This window comes from Vombatus ursinus, unplaced genomic scaffold (genome assembly GCF_900497805.2).
Source record: "Vombatus ursinus unplaced genomic scaffold, bare-nosed wombat genome assembly UNPS02014826.1, whole genome shotgun sequence".
NCBI classification, from domain to species: Eukaryota; Metazoa; Chordata; class Mammalia; order Diprotodontia; family Vombatidae; genus Vombatus; species Vombatus ursinus.
Window position 1 is genome coordinate 2,666,268 of NW_020954604.1, and position 19,551 is coordinate 2,685,818.

At 36.1% G+C, this 19,551-nt stretch overlaps 1 protein-coding gene across 1 annotated transcript in view; it reads left to right on the forward strand.

Moving 5' to 3' along the window:
* The window catches only part of LOC114025080 (cysteine-rich secretory protein 2-like), a 62,840-nt gene extending 43,566 nt beyond the window's left edge, over positions 1–19,274 (forward strand). Inside the window, exons 5-8 of the mRNA XM_027838426.1 lie at positions 129–271; positions 7,187–7,281; positions 18,085–18,173; positions 18,886–19,274. Coding sequence (XP_027694227.1) covers positions 129–271; positions 7,187–7,281; positions 18,085–18,173; positions 18,886–19,013 — 455 coding nt within the window. The 3' untranslated portion in view covers positions 19,014–19,274. The remainder of the gene's footprint in view (positions 1–128; positions 272–7,186; positions 7,282–18,084; positions 18,174–18,885) is intronic.
* The last annotated feature ends 277 nt before the right edge of the window (positions 19,275–19,551 follow it).

Below are 19,551 nucleotides of genomic sequence, written 5' to 3' on the forward strand. Positions count from 1 at the left end.
AATTTCAGTCTCTCAAGATTTTAATGCTTCAAAGATATAGGAAAAGGATCTATATTTGTGGGAGAGACTATTTAAGCTGTGGTTACAAATATTATTCTCCCATCATAAATGGTTCATTTTCTTCTTAGGGAGCATATGTGGTGAAAATCTCTTCATGTCAACTGCCCTTGTCCCATGGTCAAAAGCTATCCAAGCTTGGTATGATGAGGTTGAATATTTTGTTTTTGGAAAAGGATCAACTTCTACGAAACCGGTTGGCCATTATACTCAGGTAAGAAACAGAAATAATTTGGAAGATTGATTATTTTCGGTAGGCTACAATGGTACAGTAAAACAAATCCTAAAGACTAAAGTTTGAATTTTGACTCTACCTACTTACTTTCTATTTCATTAATGTCTCTGGGCCTTGGTTTCCTCACTTATAAAAATGAAGGGATTGAACTAGATGAGTTTTAAGATTACTTCCAGGTATGGATCTCTTAACCTAATCAAATTTATTGATTTTCTTTATTTTTTGCATAATTTTTTAAATTATCGCAGTCATTCTTCATAATGAGAATAATATAAGCTTTATATATTTTTGTAAGCCTTATTAATGTAAGGTTTGTTAACCTCATTTTAAAATACAAGATCTGATGATCTTCCCCCTCTAATTGTTTTACTGAGATTATACAATTTAATTCCTTATTTTTAACACTTGAAATTGTTTCATTCATTAAAAAATATAGGGCCTCCCGTCTTTGGAGAGGTAGTAAACTATGGATATGGAAAAATTGTATATACTTCCAGTTTCAGTTGAACTCTTAGGTTTTGTTAACTATTACATGTATGTATATACAGATGGATAGATTATATGTATGACATATATGACAATTGCTGAGTAGGAGAAGAGGATTTATTTGGAAATAAAGGTCATGGAAAAAGTACAAATAAAGCATTTTTTAAAAGATTCACTATTAACTGTGCAGAGAGCAATTTTGATTGAGTATTTGATTTTGAGGAATACCAGATTGAGTGGAAGATGACTAGGTGACAGCAGTAAATGTAGGTTTCTTTTTTTAAGTTTGGTTATAAGAGGGGGGACAGAGTTGGAATAATAGCTTGAGGGGACTGGATTTATCAAAGGAAGATTCCTTAGGGATGGAAGAAACACTGAACATTTTTATGTGAATAAGGTAAAGAGCTAGTTGAAAGAGGTGCAAATTGAGGAAATGATTGAAGTGGCAAAATACCTGAAGATATGGGAGAAGATGGGACAAAAAATACCTTGGAAAGGAGGAGAAACCTTTTTTTTTTTTTGGAAGAGATGGAGTAAACAATGAAAAAATCAGGGAAGCGTTCAGTGAATTGTCTGAGTTGTGGTCTGTGTATTGGGGGGAGTGGGGATTAGCATTGAATGGCCTCTGCTTTGTTCATATAAGAGTCAAGATCTGACTAGAGGCAAGGAGTGATGCAGAAGGCTTAAATACTGAAGAGATGGTTTAGAATAGTTACTCTGGGGAATGTGAGAGTCAATCATGGAAAACTGGGAGGAGCACCTAGAAGCAATAGAGAACCAGATGAAATTGAATAGCAATGATGTTGTTGTTGTTGTTGTTGTTGTTGTTGTTATTTTTATGGATTCAGTCAGTGTGACTTTTCAGTGACATTTAACAGGCTTCAAGTATACACAGAAAAGCTGTTTGGGAAGTCCTGTAGGAGAGGGGATGGGACAGAGAACGAGAATTGGGGTTTCATAGTAGGGCAGGGGGGCAAGAGTTTAAAGAAAAGAGTGTACAGTTGAACTGATCAATTTGCAATGGGAGGAAAGGGTGACTGATGGTAGTGAAATAGGAGAGCAAGGAGAGTTGAAATGACAAGAGGCCAGTTGAGAATTAGGACAGGTATAAGGACAACCCTCAGAACTTCGACTTTTTAAGTGCTATTTCCACTTACTCAGCACAATATATACTAAGATAGTAAAGTTTAAATATCTGTGTCAGCGACATTGAGAACAGTTCTTTGAGATTTCTGTTCCATTTCACATGCTTTTAAATTGATCTACAGATGATGGTAGAATAGTGTGGCCTAGTTGGGTCTCATACCAAGTTTGGTTTTTTTAGGTTCTTTCTCCTCTCCACTATTTTTCCACCCTTTGTGAGGCAAAACCACTTATGATCATCCATAATTCTCCTGCATGATTATAGCATGCATTATTGGGAAGAAAAATTCTAATTAATCAGTTTTGTCCAGATCAGTTGATTAAATTACATAAAGGGTAAGGTAAGAAAGAAAATGAAATGTTAAAGTCTCAAATGAAACCTAAAAACAGTTTTACTTTTTTTAAATCTTTTAACAAGGTGTGAAGAAATTCTCAGATAAAAATTAATAGAACCAGAATTAACCAACTTCAGGACCAAAATGAAAAAAATGCTTATTTTCCTAACGGCCCTTAAAAAAGTGAGACACAGGGGCAACTAGGTGGCACAGTGGACAGAGCTCTGGCCCTGAAGTCAGGAGGACCTGAGTTCAAATCCAGTCTCAGACCAGAGACTTGACACTTACTAGCTGTGTGACCCTGGGCAAGTCAACCCCAATTGCCTCGCCAAAAAAAAAAAAAAAAGTGAGACAGAGGATGGAGTTAAGATGGCAGAGTGAAATCAGCATTTTGCCAATTCTCCCAAAATACCCTTTCAAAAAAACAAAAATACCTAAAAAATGCATCAAACCAAATTCTGTGCAGGAAAGTCAATTTAAAGTCACAGTGAGTCATTATTCCAGGTAAGGGAAGTTTAGGAAAACAGAAAGAGGAATACACAGATATTGAGGTAGGGGCTGCCTAGGAGTGTAGTGTGAGGTAAAAGCAGCACTAATAGTGGTGGCAACATGGTTGTGGTGGCAGTGACAGCAGCAAGGAGCAGACCGATACACAGGGACTACTGTAAGGTGACTGAACACTTGGTTAGATCTCAGGGAAACCTTGTACCAGCAATGAAAGCAGAAACAAATGCAATCTGGCAGCTCTGTTACTCATAACTGCTTTATAATTGGCAGTTCCAGGGCAGGAAGAGGAATGGACATGGTTGTGAGTGAACTAGGCCCTACTTAGTTAAAGACTACAGTACAGATCAGAAGGGCTATAAGTAGACTTCTCCCAGGATTATACCACATCGGAAGCACTGAAAGCTTACAACTTCTTAGTGAATTGTGAAAGCAGCAAAAGGATATAAAAGGATCTCAGGCCAAATATCCCCCCACCCTGAGAGGTGAGTAGAGCTCAACTCTGGTCCTAAAGTCAAGTCCAAATAAGAATAATATCCAAACAAAGGCCAAAGTCAAGAAATAGGCTGGAAAAATGGAAACCAAAAGCAGAACCTGACCCAAAAAAAAAGCTTCTTTGGTGACATGGGTAGGAACAGCAAGGTTACATCTGTATAGCTTATATTGAATTGCTTGCCTTCTCAATTGGGGGGCGGGGGAGAGGAAGGGAGAGAATTTAGAATTCAAAGTTTTAAAAATGAATGTTAAAAATTCTTTTTACATGTAACTGGGGAAAAATAAAATACTAAATAAAAAATAGGAAATTTAAAAAAGAAATTATTGATTATTTCTACGATTTTTTCCTTGACTCATTCTTTAGGATTATTTGGTTTTCAATTAATTTTTAATCTATGCTTCAAAGGTTTTTTTATTGAACTAACCTGTTTTCTGTTAAAATAGTCGTTTTTGGGTGCCAACCATTGGTTATCTGCTTTCTAACTCCATTAATTTTTATCTAAGCATTTATATTGCAATTTGGTTCAAAAATATAGTTTCCCTAATTATCTCTTTAAATAAGGTCCATTTTTGCTTTTGCTTTGTTTGAAGTCATGATTGCTACTCCTACCTTTTTTTTTTTACTTTAGCCGAAGGATAATAGATTCTGCTTTAGCACCTTACTTTAACTCTGTATGTGTCTTACACATGCAAGTGTATCTCTTGTAAACAACACATTGGATTCTGTTCTTTAATCCATTATGCTATCCGCTTTCTTTTTTATGGGTAAGTTCATCCTAGTCACATTCATGGTTATGATTGCTAACCATATATGGAATCCTATTGTCTTCTATTCATCTTTCTCTTTTTTTCTTGCCATCTCCCCTCCTCAAAAGTCTGTTTTCATCAAGTAACTGCCTCCCTTAATCTACGCTCCCTCTTATAATCCCCTTCCCCTTCTCCTCCTATTTCTTTGTCAAGTAAATTGAATTACCACCACTCCTCTTTGGACCAGTTCAGATGATAGTGAGGTTCAAGTGTTGCCTTCTCCCCATCCCAATTTCCCTCTGTTGTATAAACTCTTCTTTTGCCCCTCTTTTATGTGAAATAAATTTCCTTTTTTTTTCTTCTCCCAGGGCATCACTCTTATCACTCTCCTCTTCTTTTTTTGAGATCAGCCCAACATAATTTGCTCACACATGTGCCCTCTAAGTAGATCCTTTCTTTCTGTCATAATAATGATAAAGTTCTTAGAGGTTATATGTACTGTCTTCCTATATAGGAATATAAATAGTTTAATCTTGTGAAGTTGCTTTTGATTTCTCACTCACATTCATGGTTTTTATGTTTCTCTTGAATGTTGTGTTTGAATGTCAGCTTTGGTCTTTTCATCAAGGATGCTTGAAAATCCTCTATTTCATTAAATGCTCTCCCCCTGGGAAGATTATTTTCAGTTTTGCTGGATAGATTAGTTTTGGTTGTAATCTTAGGTACTTTGCTTTCTGGAATATCATATTCCATGCCCTCCACTCTTTTATCATGGTAGCTACTAAATTTTGTGCAATTCTGATTATGGCTCCACAGCATTTGAATGATTTCTCTCTGGCTGCTTGAAATATGTTGTGCTGGAATGGGGAGATCTGAATTTTGGTTATACTATTTCTGGGGATTTTCATCTTATGGTTTTCTTTGAGAAATAATTGATGAATTCTTCCAATTTCTAGTTTGCCCTCTAGTTCTAAGACATCTGGGGAGCACCCTTTATAATTTCTAGAATTATTATGTTTAGACATTTTAAAAAATCAAGGCTTTCAGGTAGTCAAATAATTCTTAAATTTTCTTTCCTTAATATAGTTCTGGGTCATTTGTCTATTCCTAGGAGATATTTCACATTTTCTTTTATTTTTTTTTCAAAATTTTGACTTTGTTTTATTTTCCTGCAGGGTAAGATAGCTTTCTATACCCAAATGATTGTGTATGTTATTCCCTCTTTGAGCCAATTCTGATGAGAGTAATGTTCACTCACTCACCCTCACCTCCCCCATCTTCACCTCCAGTATGAAAGCTTTTTCTTGCCTCTTTTATGTGAGATAATTTACCTGATTCTACCTCTCCCTTTCTATTTCTCTCAGTACATTCCTCTCTTACCCTTTAATTTTATTTTTTAGATATCATCATTTCATATTCAACTTCTACCTGTGCCCTCTATCTACATACTCCTTCTAACTACTTTAATAATGAGAAAGGTCTTATGAGTTACAAATACCATCTTCCCATATAGGAATATAAACAGTTTAACTTTAATAAGTCTCTCATGATTTTTCTTTCCTGTTTACTTTTTTGTGCTTCTCTTGAGTCTTGTATTTGAAAGTCAAATTTTCTATTCAGCTCTGGTCTTTTCTCAAGAATGTTTGGGGGGCAGTTAGGTGGCACAGTAGATAGAGCACCGGCCCAGAATTCAGGAGGACCTGAGTTCAAATCCGGCCCCAGACCAAATACTTGACACTTACTAGGTGTATGACCCTGGGCAAGTCACTTAACCCCAGTTGCCTAAAAACAAAAAAACAAACATACAAAAAAGAATGTTTGAAATTCCTCTATCTCATTGAATATTCATTTTTCCCCTCATGGATTATACTCAGCTTTTCTGAGTAGATGGTTTTTGGTTGTAATCCTAGCTCCTTTGCCCTCTGGAGTATCATATTCCAAGCTCTCTGACCCTTTAATGTAGAAGCTGCTAAATCTTGTGTTATCCTGATGTGGCTCCATGATACTTAAATTGTTTCCTTCTGGCTGCTTCAAATATTTTCTCCTTGACCTGGGAGCTCTGGAATTTAGCTATAAGATTTTTGGGAGTTTTCATTTTGGGATCTCTTTCAGGAGGTGATTGGTTGATTCTTTCAGTGATGATTTTATCCTCTGGTTCTAGAACATCAGAGCAGTTTTCCTTGATAATTTCTTGAAAGAGGATATCTAGGCTCTTATTTTGATCATGGCTTTCAGGTAGTCCAATATTTTTTAAATTAATTCTCCTGGATCTATTTTCCAGGTCAGTTGTTTTTCCAATGAGATTTTTCCCCTTGTCTTCTATTTTTTTTTCACTCTTTGGTTTTGTTCTATTATTTCTTGATTTCTCATAAAGTCATTGGCTTCCATGTGCTCCATTCTAATTTTTAAACAATTATTTTCTTCAGTGAGCTTTTGGACCTCCTTTTCTATTTGGCCAATTCTGTTTTTAAAGCATTCTTCTTCTCATTGGCTTTTTGGACCTCTTTTACCATTTGGCCTAATCTTTTTAAGGTCTTATTTTCTTCCATATTTACCAAGCTGTTTTTCATGTTTTTCATGATTATCTAGCATCACTCATTTCTCTTCCCAATTTTTTCTCTGTCTCTCTTACTTGATTTGCAAATCATTTTTGAGCTCTTCTATGGCTGGAGATCAAGCTATATATATATATTTTTTTTTACCATTTTACAAGGTTGAAGAAGTTCTTAGCATGATTGTTTGCCATGCTCCCTAAAATTCTTTTTTGATGACTCATCATAGAGTATAAATGAGCATAGGTCCTTGTAGACTATGGTAGGAAGGAAAAGCTTGCCTAAGACTTACCCAAGTGGCAGAGATTTCTAATTCAGGCCCTATGACAATGTTGTCTGTTGTCTGGGGACTACCTTTACTATGTGTAGAAAGAACCACCAGAAGGACAATCTCCAGTTGATGGTGGTGGATTTTTTTTTTTGGTCCCTTTACACAGATGAAGCAATCTGTGCAGGTAAGGAAAAAGTATTTATTTACATCAGGGGAAGCCATTGCCCCCACTCCAATCTACCTCTCCCCACAGGAAAATAAAAAGAAAAAAGGAAGAAATTATGGATTCTTGCAATATTGGAAGCATAGGAGAGTTAATATTTTAAAAATATTCTTATGCAATTTGCTTTTTACATTCTAGGTGATGTGGTATTCATCTCATAAAATTGGATGTGGACTTGCTGAATGTCCTAACGCTTCTTACAAGTACTTTTTTGTTTGCCATTACTGCCCTGCGTAAGTAAAAACAATGGAATTTATAAAAAGAGTAACATTAATAACAGTATTTGAAATGTTTGAATCTTTCAGAAAAAAAGTTGTAATAAATGAGAGGAAAATACATATGACTATAGAAATGAACTTCAAAAAAGAATTTCAAAAGATTCCAATTTAATTGTATTAAATGGTAACACTTTTTCATATGAATGAAACATGGTATATTAGAAAGACCCCTGAGTTCTGAGTAAGAAGAAAAGAATAAAAGTTCTGATTCCCATTCTAACTAGTTATATGATCATGGGAAAATCAAATCACCTCTCAGAGTCTCAGTTTCCATATCTATTAAATCAGTATAGTAACAATATCATCATTCACCTCTCTGGGTTGTGATGAAAGTGTCTTGTTAACCACAAAATAATATCCAAATATGAGTTATTGTCTAGAGGTGATCAGTAAATCAGTATTTCTTAAGTGCCTGCTATGTGGCCAGGCACTGTGTTACACACTAGGAATACTGCAGTTCACTAACTGGAAGTGGATAGCATTTTTCATTATGTGTCCTTTGGATTTGTGGGGGGTCATCATTGCGTTGATTAGAGCTACAAATTCAATCAAGCAATCGTTCAGTCAGCATTTATTAAGCACCTCATATATTCCAGGCACTGTGCTAAGCAGTGCTATGGATACAAAAAAAGAGGCAAAAGACAGTTACTGAAATTAAGAGGGATTCAGGAAGGTTTTCTGTAGCAGGTATGATTTTAGATGGGAGTTAAAGCCAGAGAAGTCAATGATCAGAGCAAAGAAGGAAGAGTATTCCAGTCATGGGGGACAGTCCAAAAAAATGCCCAGAGTCAAAAGATAGACTTGTTCATGAAATAACCAGGAGGTCATTATCACTGGATTTTGATCCAGAGTTGGGGAGTAATTTCTCTAGTATTGTAGAGGGCAACATCATCATCCCATAGTCCCTCAGGTTTGCAAACTAGGGGTCATCATGGATTCCTCACTATCTTTCACACACCCACATACCCAAATTATTGCCAAGGCCTGTAAATTTCATCTCTGCAACATCTATCAAATAACACCCCCACCCCCACCCCCACCCACCCTTCTCTTCTCTGAGACAGCCACCACTCTTGTGCAGGCCCTCATCACCTCATGTGTTGATTACTGCAATATCCTTCTGGTGGGTCTGCATTCCCTCAAGTCTCTCCTCATTCCAATCCATTTTCCCTTCAACCATTAGAGTGGTTTACCTAAAATGCAGGTCCAAAAATGTCACTCCCATATTCAATAATCTCCACTGGTTCCTGATTATCTCCAGGAGCAAATATAAAATGCTCTACTTGGCATTCAAAATCCTTTATAACCTAGCCTCCTCTCACCTTTCCAGTCTTCTAACATCTTACTCCCCAATACATACTATTTTACCTAGTCACTGGCCTTCTGGTTGTTCCACAAGGAAGACATACCATCTCTCAGCTCTAGGAATTTTCTCTGGCTGTCTCTCATGCCTGGAATGCTCTTCTTCCAACTATTGATCTCATTGGCTTCCTTTAAATCCCATCTAAAATCCCACCTTCTACAGGGAGCCTCCTTCAATCCTTCTTAATTCTAATGCTTTCCCTCTTTTTATCATTTCCTATTTATCCTTTCCATTGCTTGCTTTATATCTGCATGTTGAGTCCTCCTCTAGACTGTAAGATCCTTGAGGACAGGGGTTGTCTTTTGCCTCTTTTTGTATTTCCAACATTTAGCACAGCACCTGGCACAAATTAGGTACTTAATAAATATTTATCGAATGAATCAATGAATGATAGGGGAGAGATAAGCAGTAGGAAATGAGCCAGTAGAAAGGGAGAGACTGAAAATAAGTGAAAGAGTGGAGATGACAGTGACCATAATGTATTGGAAGAGATAGGATGTAATGGGATCACTTGATAAAATAGAGGGGTTAGCGTTGGTAAGGAATAAGGCCACTTCATCATGTGAGACAGGGGTAAAGGAGGAGACATTGGCAGAAGGCACCTGAGTGACAAGAGATAAGGAAGAGGGGGAAAGAGGAAGTTCATCATGAATGGCCTCAATCTTTTTTTCAGTAAAATATGAGGCCAAGTCCTCAGTTAAGATAGCAGGGGACAGAAAGAGACTTGGAAGTTTTGAGGAGGGATAAAAAGCTTTGGAAGAGCCACTATGGAGAATGGGATAGTGAGTTGATAAGAGAGCTATAGTAGGATTGCCTAACAGCTACTCTGACTACTGACCTACCTGGCTTTCTTTAAATCATACCTAAAATCATACCTGCTACAAAAAACTTTCCTCAGTCCCTCTTAACTCCAGTCATTTTTCTCCGTTAATTATTTCCTATCCATCCTGTACACATTATTTTCTTTGTATATGTTTGTTTGCATGTTGTTTCTCACATTAGATTGTAAGCACCTTGATGGCAGGGGTTGTCTTTTGCCTCTTTTTGTATCCACAGCACAGTGCCTGGCATATATTAGGTGTTTAATAAATGTTGATTGAATGATTCCTTGATTGACTTTGTAACTCTAATCAACACAATGATGATCCACCGCAATTCCAAAAGATACATAATGAAAAATGCTATCCGCCTTGAGTTAGTGACCTGATAAACTCAATATGCAGACTGAAGCATATTTTTTTCTCTTTTTTTCTTGCTTTTTTTTCAGAACTTGACTAATGTTGAAATTTGTTTTGCAATGCTTCATATGTGTAATGAGTTTTGTATTTCTTGCATTATCAATAGCTGAAAAAGGGATACAACTTGCAACTGAAGATAAATTTAAATTAAATTAATTAAAAAGAGCAATAGGGAAGCTAAGAAGAGGGAAAAGTTTGGAGCAAAATATAATGAGTTCAGTTTGGGACATGTTGATTTTAATATGTCTTGGGGACATCCAGTTTAAGATATCTAAAAGGCATTTAGGTACAGCTAGATGGTGCTGTGGATAGAGGGCCAGGCCTGGAGTTGGGCAGACTCATTTTCCTGAGTCCAAATTTGGCCTCAGACATTTACTAGCTATGTGACCCCAAGCAAGTCACTTAACCCTATTTGTCTCAGTTCCTCATCTGCAAAATAAGCTGAAGAAGGAAATGGCAAACTACTTTGACCTTCTGCCAAGAAAAACCCAAATAGGGTCATAAAGAGTCAGACATGACTGAAATGACTGAAAATTAATAGACATTTAGAAAGGTGAGAATGGAGATGGGAAGACATTAGGGCTAGACAAGTAGATCTTAGAGTCATCTACATAACTATGATCATTGGAATCACGGGAGTTGATAAGATCACCAAGTAAAATAGTATAGAGGAATACAAGAAGAGGGCCCAGGATAGAGCCTTGGGTGACATTCATGGTTATCATGGGTGACTTGGATGAAGGAAGGGTGAGCAAAGGAGACAGAGAAAGAGCACTTAGAACTAAAAAGAGAGCAATGTCATGAAAACCTTGAGAAAACTTATTATCAAGGAAAAAAAGGGAGATTGACAGTGTCAAAAGCTACTAAGAGGTCAAGAAAGATGAGGACTGAAAAAAGGTGATGAGATTTGGAAAATAAGAAATCATTAGTAACATTGGACAGAATATTTTTGTTGAATGCTGATACTGAAAGCCAGACTAAAATAGTTTAGGAAGAGAATGGAGGAAAAGGAGTAGAAACATCAATTGTAGACAACATTTTCAAGGAGTTTAGACCAAAAAAAGAAGAAGATATATAGGATGATAATTAATGGGGATGGATGAATCAAGTGAGGATGAAAGAGATATGGGCATATTTGTGAAAAATAGGGAAGCACTCAGTAGATGGGGAGAGACTGAAGATTAATTAGAGAATAGGAAGAAAAGAGGGTCAATTTGCAATAGGATATAAGATGGAATGTGATCATTTCCTTATATAGAGGATTGTCTTGGCAAGGAGAAGAGAAGTCTTTCCATTTGAAAAAGGCATGAAGGATATAATGGTAGAAGACATTTGAGTGATGTGGGATGAGGAATGGAAGAAAAAGACCACAATGTTTTTTATTTTCAGTGAAATACAAGGCAGGGTTTTCAGCTGAGAAGGTAGGAAGAAGAATAATTGTGGAAGTTTTAAGGAATGAGGAAAAAAAAGGTTTGAAAAAATGAAAACTTCCAGGAATATTATAGCCAAATTCCAGAGCTCCCAAGTCAAAGAGAAAATACTGCAAGTAGCCAGAAAGAAATAGTTTAAGTATCATGGAGACACAGTGATTTAGCAGGTTTTGCACTAAATAATCAGAAGGCTTGGAATATGACAATATAGAGGGCAAAGGAGCTATGATTACAACCAAGAATCACCTACCCAGCAAAACCGAGTATAATCCTTCAAGGAATTCTTGATGAGAAGACCAGAGCTGAATAGAAATTTTGACTTTCAAATACAAGACTCAAGAGAAGCATAAAAAGGTAAACAGGAAAGGGAAATCATAAAGGACTTAATAAGGTTAAACTGTTTACATTCGCGCATGAGAAGATGATACCTGTAACTAGTTGTTGCCGCTGCTGCTGCTGTTTGTCCTTCATTCTTGAAGAGGACCGTGACATCAGGAAGGTGATGCCATGGCATGCAAGTGAACTGGATTTAAGTGAGGAAAAGCTGTGCGGTCACTAGCCTTCACTTTCTCCTCCAGAGTCATGCCCAAAGGAATGTATATTTGATCACTTAAACTTCACAGGATATGGTTTATGAGCTAGATTTCTTTCTTAAGGACCATTCCTGAAACACAAATCACTCTGGCTCTCATTGATTGGCTAACTTGTAACTCATGAGAACTTTCTCATTATTAGGGCAGTTATACGGAGTATATATAGACAGAGGATACAGATGTGAATTGAATATAAAAAGATAATACCTAAAAAAATAAAATTAAAGCATGAAAAAGAGGAATGCACTGGGAGAAAGGAAAGGGATAGGTAGAATGGGGTGCATTATCTCATATAAAAGAGGCAAGAAAAAACTTTTACAATGCAGAGGAAGCTAGGGGAAGTGGCGGGGAAAACTTGAATCTTAATCTCATCAGAAATGGCTCAGAGACGGAATAACATACACACTCATTTGGGTATACAAATCTATCTTAATCTTCATGGAAATAGGAGGAGAAAGGGATAAGAGAAGAGGGAGCAGGTAATAGGAGGGAGGGCAGATTGGGTGAGGTGGTAGTCAGAGAAGCAAAACACTTTTTTTAACGTATATTTTATTTTCCCCCAATTACATGTTAAACAATTTTCAACATTTTTTAAAAATTCCAAATTCTATCCCTCCTCCTCCTTTCCTCCCCTCCCTCTTCCCTGACATGGTAAACAATCATATATTTAGGTTTCATATGTGGGTGATTATGTAGAACATTACCGTATTAGTCATTTTGTACAAGAAGACTTGAATAAAAGAAAAAGAAAGTGAAAATAGCATACTTTAGTCTGTATTCAAACAATATCAGTTCTTTCTCTAGAGGCAGATAGTATGTTTCATCATCAGTCCTTTGGAATTGTCTTAGATCATTGTATTGCTGAGAATAGCTGTCATTCATAGTTCTTCATTGTACAATACTTGTTACTGTGTACAACATTCTCCTGGGTCTGTTCACTTCACTATGTATCAGTTCACATAATTCCTTCCAGATTTTTTGTGAAACCTTCCTGCTTGTCATTTTAATAGCACGTTAATATTCTATTATAATCATATACCAGAGCTTGTTTAGCTATTTCCCAAAAGATAGGCATCCCTTTGATTTCCAATTATTAACTATCACAAAAAGAGGGGCTATAAATATTTTTGTACAAACAGTTGTTTCCCTTTTTGGGGGGGATGTCTTTGGGATATAGTCCTAGCAGTGGTATTGCTGGATCAAAGGGTGTGCACAGTTTTATAGCCCTTTGGGCATAGTTCCAAATTACTCTCCAGAATGGTTGAATCATTTTACAACTACACCAACAGTGAATTAGTGTCCCAGTTTTCCTACATTCCCTTCAATATCCAACATTTTACCTTTTTGTCATATTAGCCAGTCTGAAAGGTGTGAGGAGGTACCTCAGAGTTGCTTTAATTTTCATTTGTCTCATCAATAGTGACTTAGAGAATTTTTTCATATGCCTATAGATAGCTTTGATTTCTTTGTCTGAAAATTACCTGTTCATATCCTAACAAAACACTTTTGAGGAGGGACAGGGTGAAAAGAGAGAGAGAGAGAGAGAATAGAATAGACAGGGGGAAATAGGGTGAAGAGAAATACAATTAGCAATCACAACTCAGAAAAAAAATTTTGAAGAAATTTTCTCTGATATAGGCCTCATTTTTCAAATATATAAAGAACTGAGTATAAGAGCCATTCCCAAATTGATAAATGATCAAAAGATATGAACCATCAGTTTTCAGATAAAGTAATCAAAGCCATCCACAAAAACATGAAAAATATGTACCAAATCACTATTGATTATAGAAATGCAAATCAAAACAACCCTGAAATATCACCTCATACCTATTAGATTAACTAATAGGACAGAAAAGGAAAATTACAAATTTTGAAGGGGATGTGGGAAAATTAAGACATTAACGTACTGTTGGTGGAGTTGTGAACTGATTCAACCATCAGGTAAAGCAATCTGGAGCAATGCCCAAAAGGTTATAAAAACATGCATACTCTTTGAGCGAGCAATGCAACTACTAGGTCAGTATCCCAAAATAGATTTTAAAAAAAAGCAAAAAAGAAAAGGACATATATTTACAAAAAAATATGTATAGCAGCTCTTTTCTGGTGGCAAAGAACTGGAAATTGAGGGGATACCCATTAAATATGGAATGGCTGAACAAGTTGTGGCATATGACTGTACTGGAATATTATTGTGCTATGAGATTTAATGAGTAGGACGCTCTAAGAAAAACCTGGAAAGACTTACATGAACTGATGCAAAGTGAAATGAGTAGAACCAGGAGAACACTCTATACAGTAACAACAATATTGTAAGATGATCAACTGTGAATTACTTAGCTATTCTCAGCAATACAATGATCTAAGACAATTCTGAAGGACTTATGATGAAAATACTATCCATCCTCAGAGAAAGAACTTATGGTGTCTGAATACAGTTAGATGCCTACTTTTTCTTGTTTTACTTTATTTTTCTGGGAGATAGTAGCGGTCTATGTTTTCTTTACAACATGACTAATATGGACATGTGTTTTGCATGACTATATATGTATAACCTATATCAAATTGCTTGCCTTCTCAATAAGGGGAATGAGGATGGAGGGAGGAAGAGAATTTGGAACTCAAAATTTTAAAACAAATGTTAAAAATTGTTTCTACATGTTATTGGGGAAAAATAAAATACTAAATAAAAGATTAAAAATCAGTTCAGCTAGGTTCTCATTGTCCAAAGAGATTAAAATTCAGGTAGAGCTGACCCAGCTATGTGAAAAGAAGAGCAGTATGTCACAGCAGAAAAATGATTGGGTTTTTAGTCTGAAAATAAGAATTAAAATCCTGCCTTAACCATTTAGCTAGCTTTACTCCCACAGATAAACCACTTAATCTCTCTAATTTTTTTTTCTCAAATCTAAAATGAATGGTTTGGGATAGATAATTTTGAAGGTTTCTCCTAGCTCTATTAATCTATGTGCATTTTTATTGCATTCTATGATGCTGTTGTATCTGTTGGCAGAATCATATGAAAATCAAGGTATTAATAACATCTTTGGAGGTCTGCACATACCCAGGGAGTTAGTTAGTTTTCCCCAGTGTGTACCCTAATATTCTTAATATACAGCTTCTAAAACCCTTTAGCACGGACAAAATAGTTGATAAGGATGAGAGACAAGACATGGCTCAAGCCTTCTGAATGTAAGCCCAATTCTTTTTCTGCCATTCTAAACTTTCTATTAATATACCTATCTAGGTGGTTAAATTTAAGCCATATTTTGAACGTAGAAATGTTTATGAAAACCCCTGCATGTTGTGTCCTGCTACAGGAATTGAGGTTTGTCAGAACTCATTTTCTTGTTCATACAGGCACATTCCCCACCTTGTGGGAGTTTTTAGATACAGTGGCATAAAAAAACCTTCTATGATGCCAGTATGAAATTTGCAGAGGTTGGCTTATGTCTTACTAAACTAATCTCTAGGAAATGTATGGACTCAAGGAATAGTCATTAATGGTTTGATGTTGACATCCATGGAAATCTGCAGTGGAATACCCTGTGAATCTCTACTGAATTGTGTTCATATTTTAACATTTTTATGTTTGAATTGGATAAAGGCATATAATGCATGCTCATCAGATATGCAGGTGGCATAAAGGTGAGAGAGATAGTTATCCACAGAATGACAGACTAAGGATCCAAAAAGGTCTTAACAGGATATGGTTCAGAGGCTAAATCTATTAACCAGAGATTAAACAGGGATAAATGTAAAGTTATACACTTGTGTGAAAAAAAAATCAGCTTCATGATACAAGATGGGTTAGACATGTTTACACAACAATTTGTCTAAAAAAGATCATGAGTAGGGGATAGTTAGCTGACTTCAGGTTCAAAGTGAATCAGAAGTATAAGTATGTCAGCCAAGGGTGAAAGCAATCTTGGACTGCATTAAAAGCATACCTTTCGAGAGTAAGGAGGTACTTCAGTATTATCTGCTAGTCTCCTCTAACATTGTCACCAGGCTGGTGTAGTCTCTCATCATCTCATTCATGAATTACTGCAATAGCTTGCTGTTTGTTCTCCCGGACACAATCGTTTCATACTCCAGTTTATCCTCCACTCAGCTGTCAAAGTCATCTTCCTAATGTGCAGATCTGACCATATCATTCACCTGCTCAATAGACTTCAGTGGTTCTCTATTGTCTCCAAGGTCAAATATAAAATTTTCTCTCTAGTGTTCAAAGTCTTTCATAACCTGTTCCCACCACTACTATTCTAGTCTTCTTACACCTTACACCCCACTCTACATACTCTGCATTCCCACAACACTAGACTCCTTGTTCCTCAAATAAAACACTTCATCTCCTGACTCTAGGCATTTTCACTGACAATTCTATTTTCATTGGAAAGTTCTGCCCCATCTTCTCTGTAGCTTGGATGCCTTGGCTTACTTCAAGTCTCAGCTAAAATCCAACTTTCTACAGGAAGCCCGTACTAAGCACCTTTAATGTTATTTCCTTTCCTCTGATGATCATTTCCAATTTATGCTGCATATATCCTGTTCTCAGATAGTTGTTTGCATAGTATATCCCACACAGGATTCCTTGAGAGCTCATTGAGAGCAGGGACTGTCTTTAACCTTTCTATGTATCTCTAGCATTTATCATAGTGCTTAATACATGGTGGGTCCTTAATAAGTATTTATTGACTAATTGACCAGACAGATAAAATCTAGGCAAGTTTGTCCAGTTATAAGCAACATAGTTTAGGAAGGACATTGACAACCTGGCAACTATCCCCAAGGAAGGTGACCAGGATAGTGAAGGGTTTTAAGTCCATGCCACATAAGGATTGGTTGAAAGAACTGGGGTTGTCGTTTTGAAGAGATCCTTGGGGCACATGATAGCTTATTCAAATATTTTGTAGACTATCACGTGGGAAAAGGATCAGACTTGTTCTACTAGGCCCTGGATAAGGGACACAATGATTGACAAAAGTAGTATATCAATATGGAAGCAAAGTCAAGGAAGTTAATGAGCACAGATTGTTTTTATATTTGATTATTTAAGTCAGAGGTGAACTTGTAGCCTCAAGTGCACCCCTTTGACTGAATCCAAACCTCACAGAAGAAATCCCCTTCGTAAAAGGATTTGTTCTGTAAAACTTAGACTCAGTCAAAAGGCTACACCCAAGGACCTAGAAAGCCACATGTGGCCTCAAGGCTGCAAGTTCACCACTCCTGATTTAAGTGTTTCCTTGAATTGACTGTTTTCCAATTGTTAAATTGTTTTCCAATTGTTAAATATTATTATCATTACAACAAAAATTTACTATAAACCAAGTGTGTGAAATACTCACTGTTCAATGGTAAGGAGAGATACCAAGTTTAGAATAGATAAGGTTCCTGTCCTCACGGATCTTAGCGGAAGTACAATATAGACACATAACAATACAATACATAACACATAACAGACACATAAAATATATATCTACGATTACATCAATTTGAATATCTCCAGCAATCTAGATGTCAACCCAAATGACCTGATACAAACCTGTATATACATACACCTATGGTAGTCAGGAAAGAGGCTTATTCCATGCTTGATTTTAGAACTAGGGGCTTCGATCTAAATCCCTTTAGCTGCTAGAGGGAAGAAGCAAAACACTCAAGTTTTCCCCAGAATTCTGAACTCATCAATATGCCACTTAGTCTCTGCATATCACAGCTTAGTTTGCACTCTCCAATATCTACACCAACAAGTTGCCAACTCAACCCCAGGGTTGAAGGAGATATTGTAAGGCTAGTTCCCATGTAGGCAAATCAATCTCCCCAAAACTCCCTTCCCCACCCCTGCCCAAGGCTGCCACATCATATGAATTGGAAAGATGGATTCTCTGGTGTCTGGCAGTTTTCATTTTCTCTTTCCCAAAAGTCCCTGCCCCTAGGGATTAAGGTCAATCTCTTTCCTCAAGTCTGCTCCCTTATTCATTGCCAAAATCAGGTTACTTTAGAAGTAACTTTAATTAAAGAGCTATAAAACTAATTGCCAACGTCATTTTGGCAACATGTTGTAAAAGAAAATATTTGAGAACAATGTCAAAAATTGACTTAAATGTCTTATGTCTTCTTTTATATTCCAGTGGAAATGTTATGCCTGGAGAAAATTCCCCTTATGAAATAGGAACACCATGTGCCAAGTGCCCAGAGTCCTGTAGCAACAACTTGTGCAGTAAGTTTGAGGGAATTAATTTACTTACCATGAGGATTCAAAAATAATTTCAACTTTTATTTTGGAGGAGTAATATATCAATTGAAACCATTGAATCATGACCAATTACAGATGGTTTATTTGAACAGATGACTCAAACTGCTCTAAGTGATCTCAGTATTTCAGTTCAGTGTATTATGATCAGGTTACAGTGAAAAATAATGTTATACCTTGTGAATTAAGAGGCATAGTCACAGTCAGTTTCTGGGCATTTTCAAAAATAAAATACAATAAAAGCAAACTATCAGCTAACATTTATGTCATGATCATGGCCCACAAGAAAATGTTAAATTATCCATGCCTAGTCCATACATTACATGGAAGAAAATCAAAATCCAATGTATCTCTAAGTAATGATGTTGCCTTGAATTTTACAAAGGTTAATATATTACCTTTAGTCACAGTATTAATATTTTTATAAGGCATTTCTCTGCTGCATGTTTGATTCAAGGGCTTCACATAGGACTTGAAGGTATGTGTGTGGCCCTCTAGCCATGGTTTAGATATTCCATTTTTGGAATATTTGGATATTGTTGTACTTTACACCAAATATTCTGCCAAATATTTTTCTTGCTGAATTGGTCATTTGTTATATTATAGGATGCAGTTAGCATAGGCTATATGGAGAAGGAGAATGAAGCTGAAATTTTTTCAATGTTTGCTTTAATTTCAGCTAATCCTTGTGAGTACACTGATGGTGCTTCAAACTGTCCTCAACTGAAAAAGCAATTTTCCTGCAATAATCCAACTGTCAAGAAATATTGTAAGGCTTCCTGTCAATGCATCAATAAAATCTATTAAACTTCTCATTGGAAATTTGCTTCCATCAACAAGGATAATTGGAACACAGTAATACCCCCAATGATTATTTTAAAATTATAACATGCTTGTAGTGAAGCCATAAGATACTATTCCTGATTAGTTTCAGAAATTAATGTCATTCGATTCTGGGCATCAGTTTCTTTTTACCAAATCATTTAGGGGTTTGCATATGTCCTATAAATGATGTCTTAAACTGACTGACTGAAATTTAAAAAAAAAATAAAACAGTTGTAAAACCACCTTTGTTTCTTAGCTTTAAATTCCTAGGTCAATAATATGAAAAAGAGCACAAACTATAATAACTTCTTTTTTTATCTTTATAGTATTATATTTTTTTTTTCAGTGTTCTTTGCATAAATAAATGGATTGAAATTATGTTTATAATTCAGCCATATGCATCACTCTAAGTTCTGAGATCACAACCACTCTGGTCCTGAGCTAACTTTGAAAATTCTGTTTTTAAAAAACAAAATACAAAAAGAGTTTATCAGTCTCTATGCAAATTACTTCTCTCCAG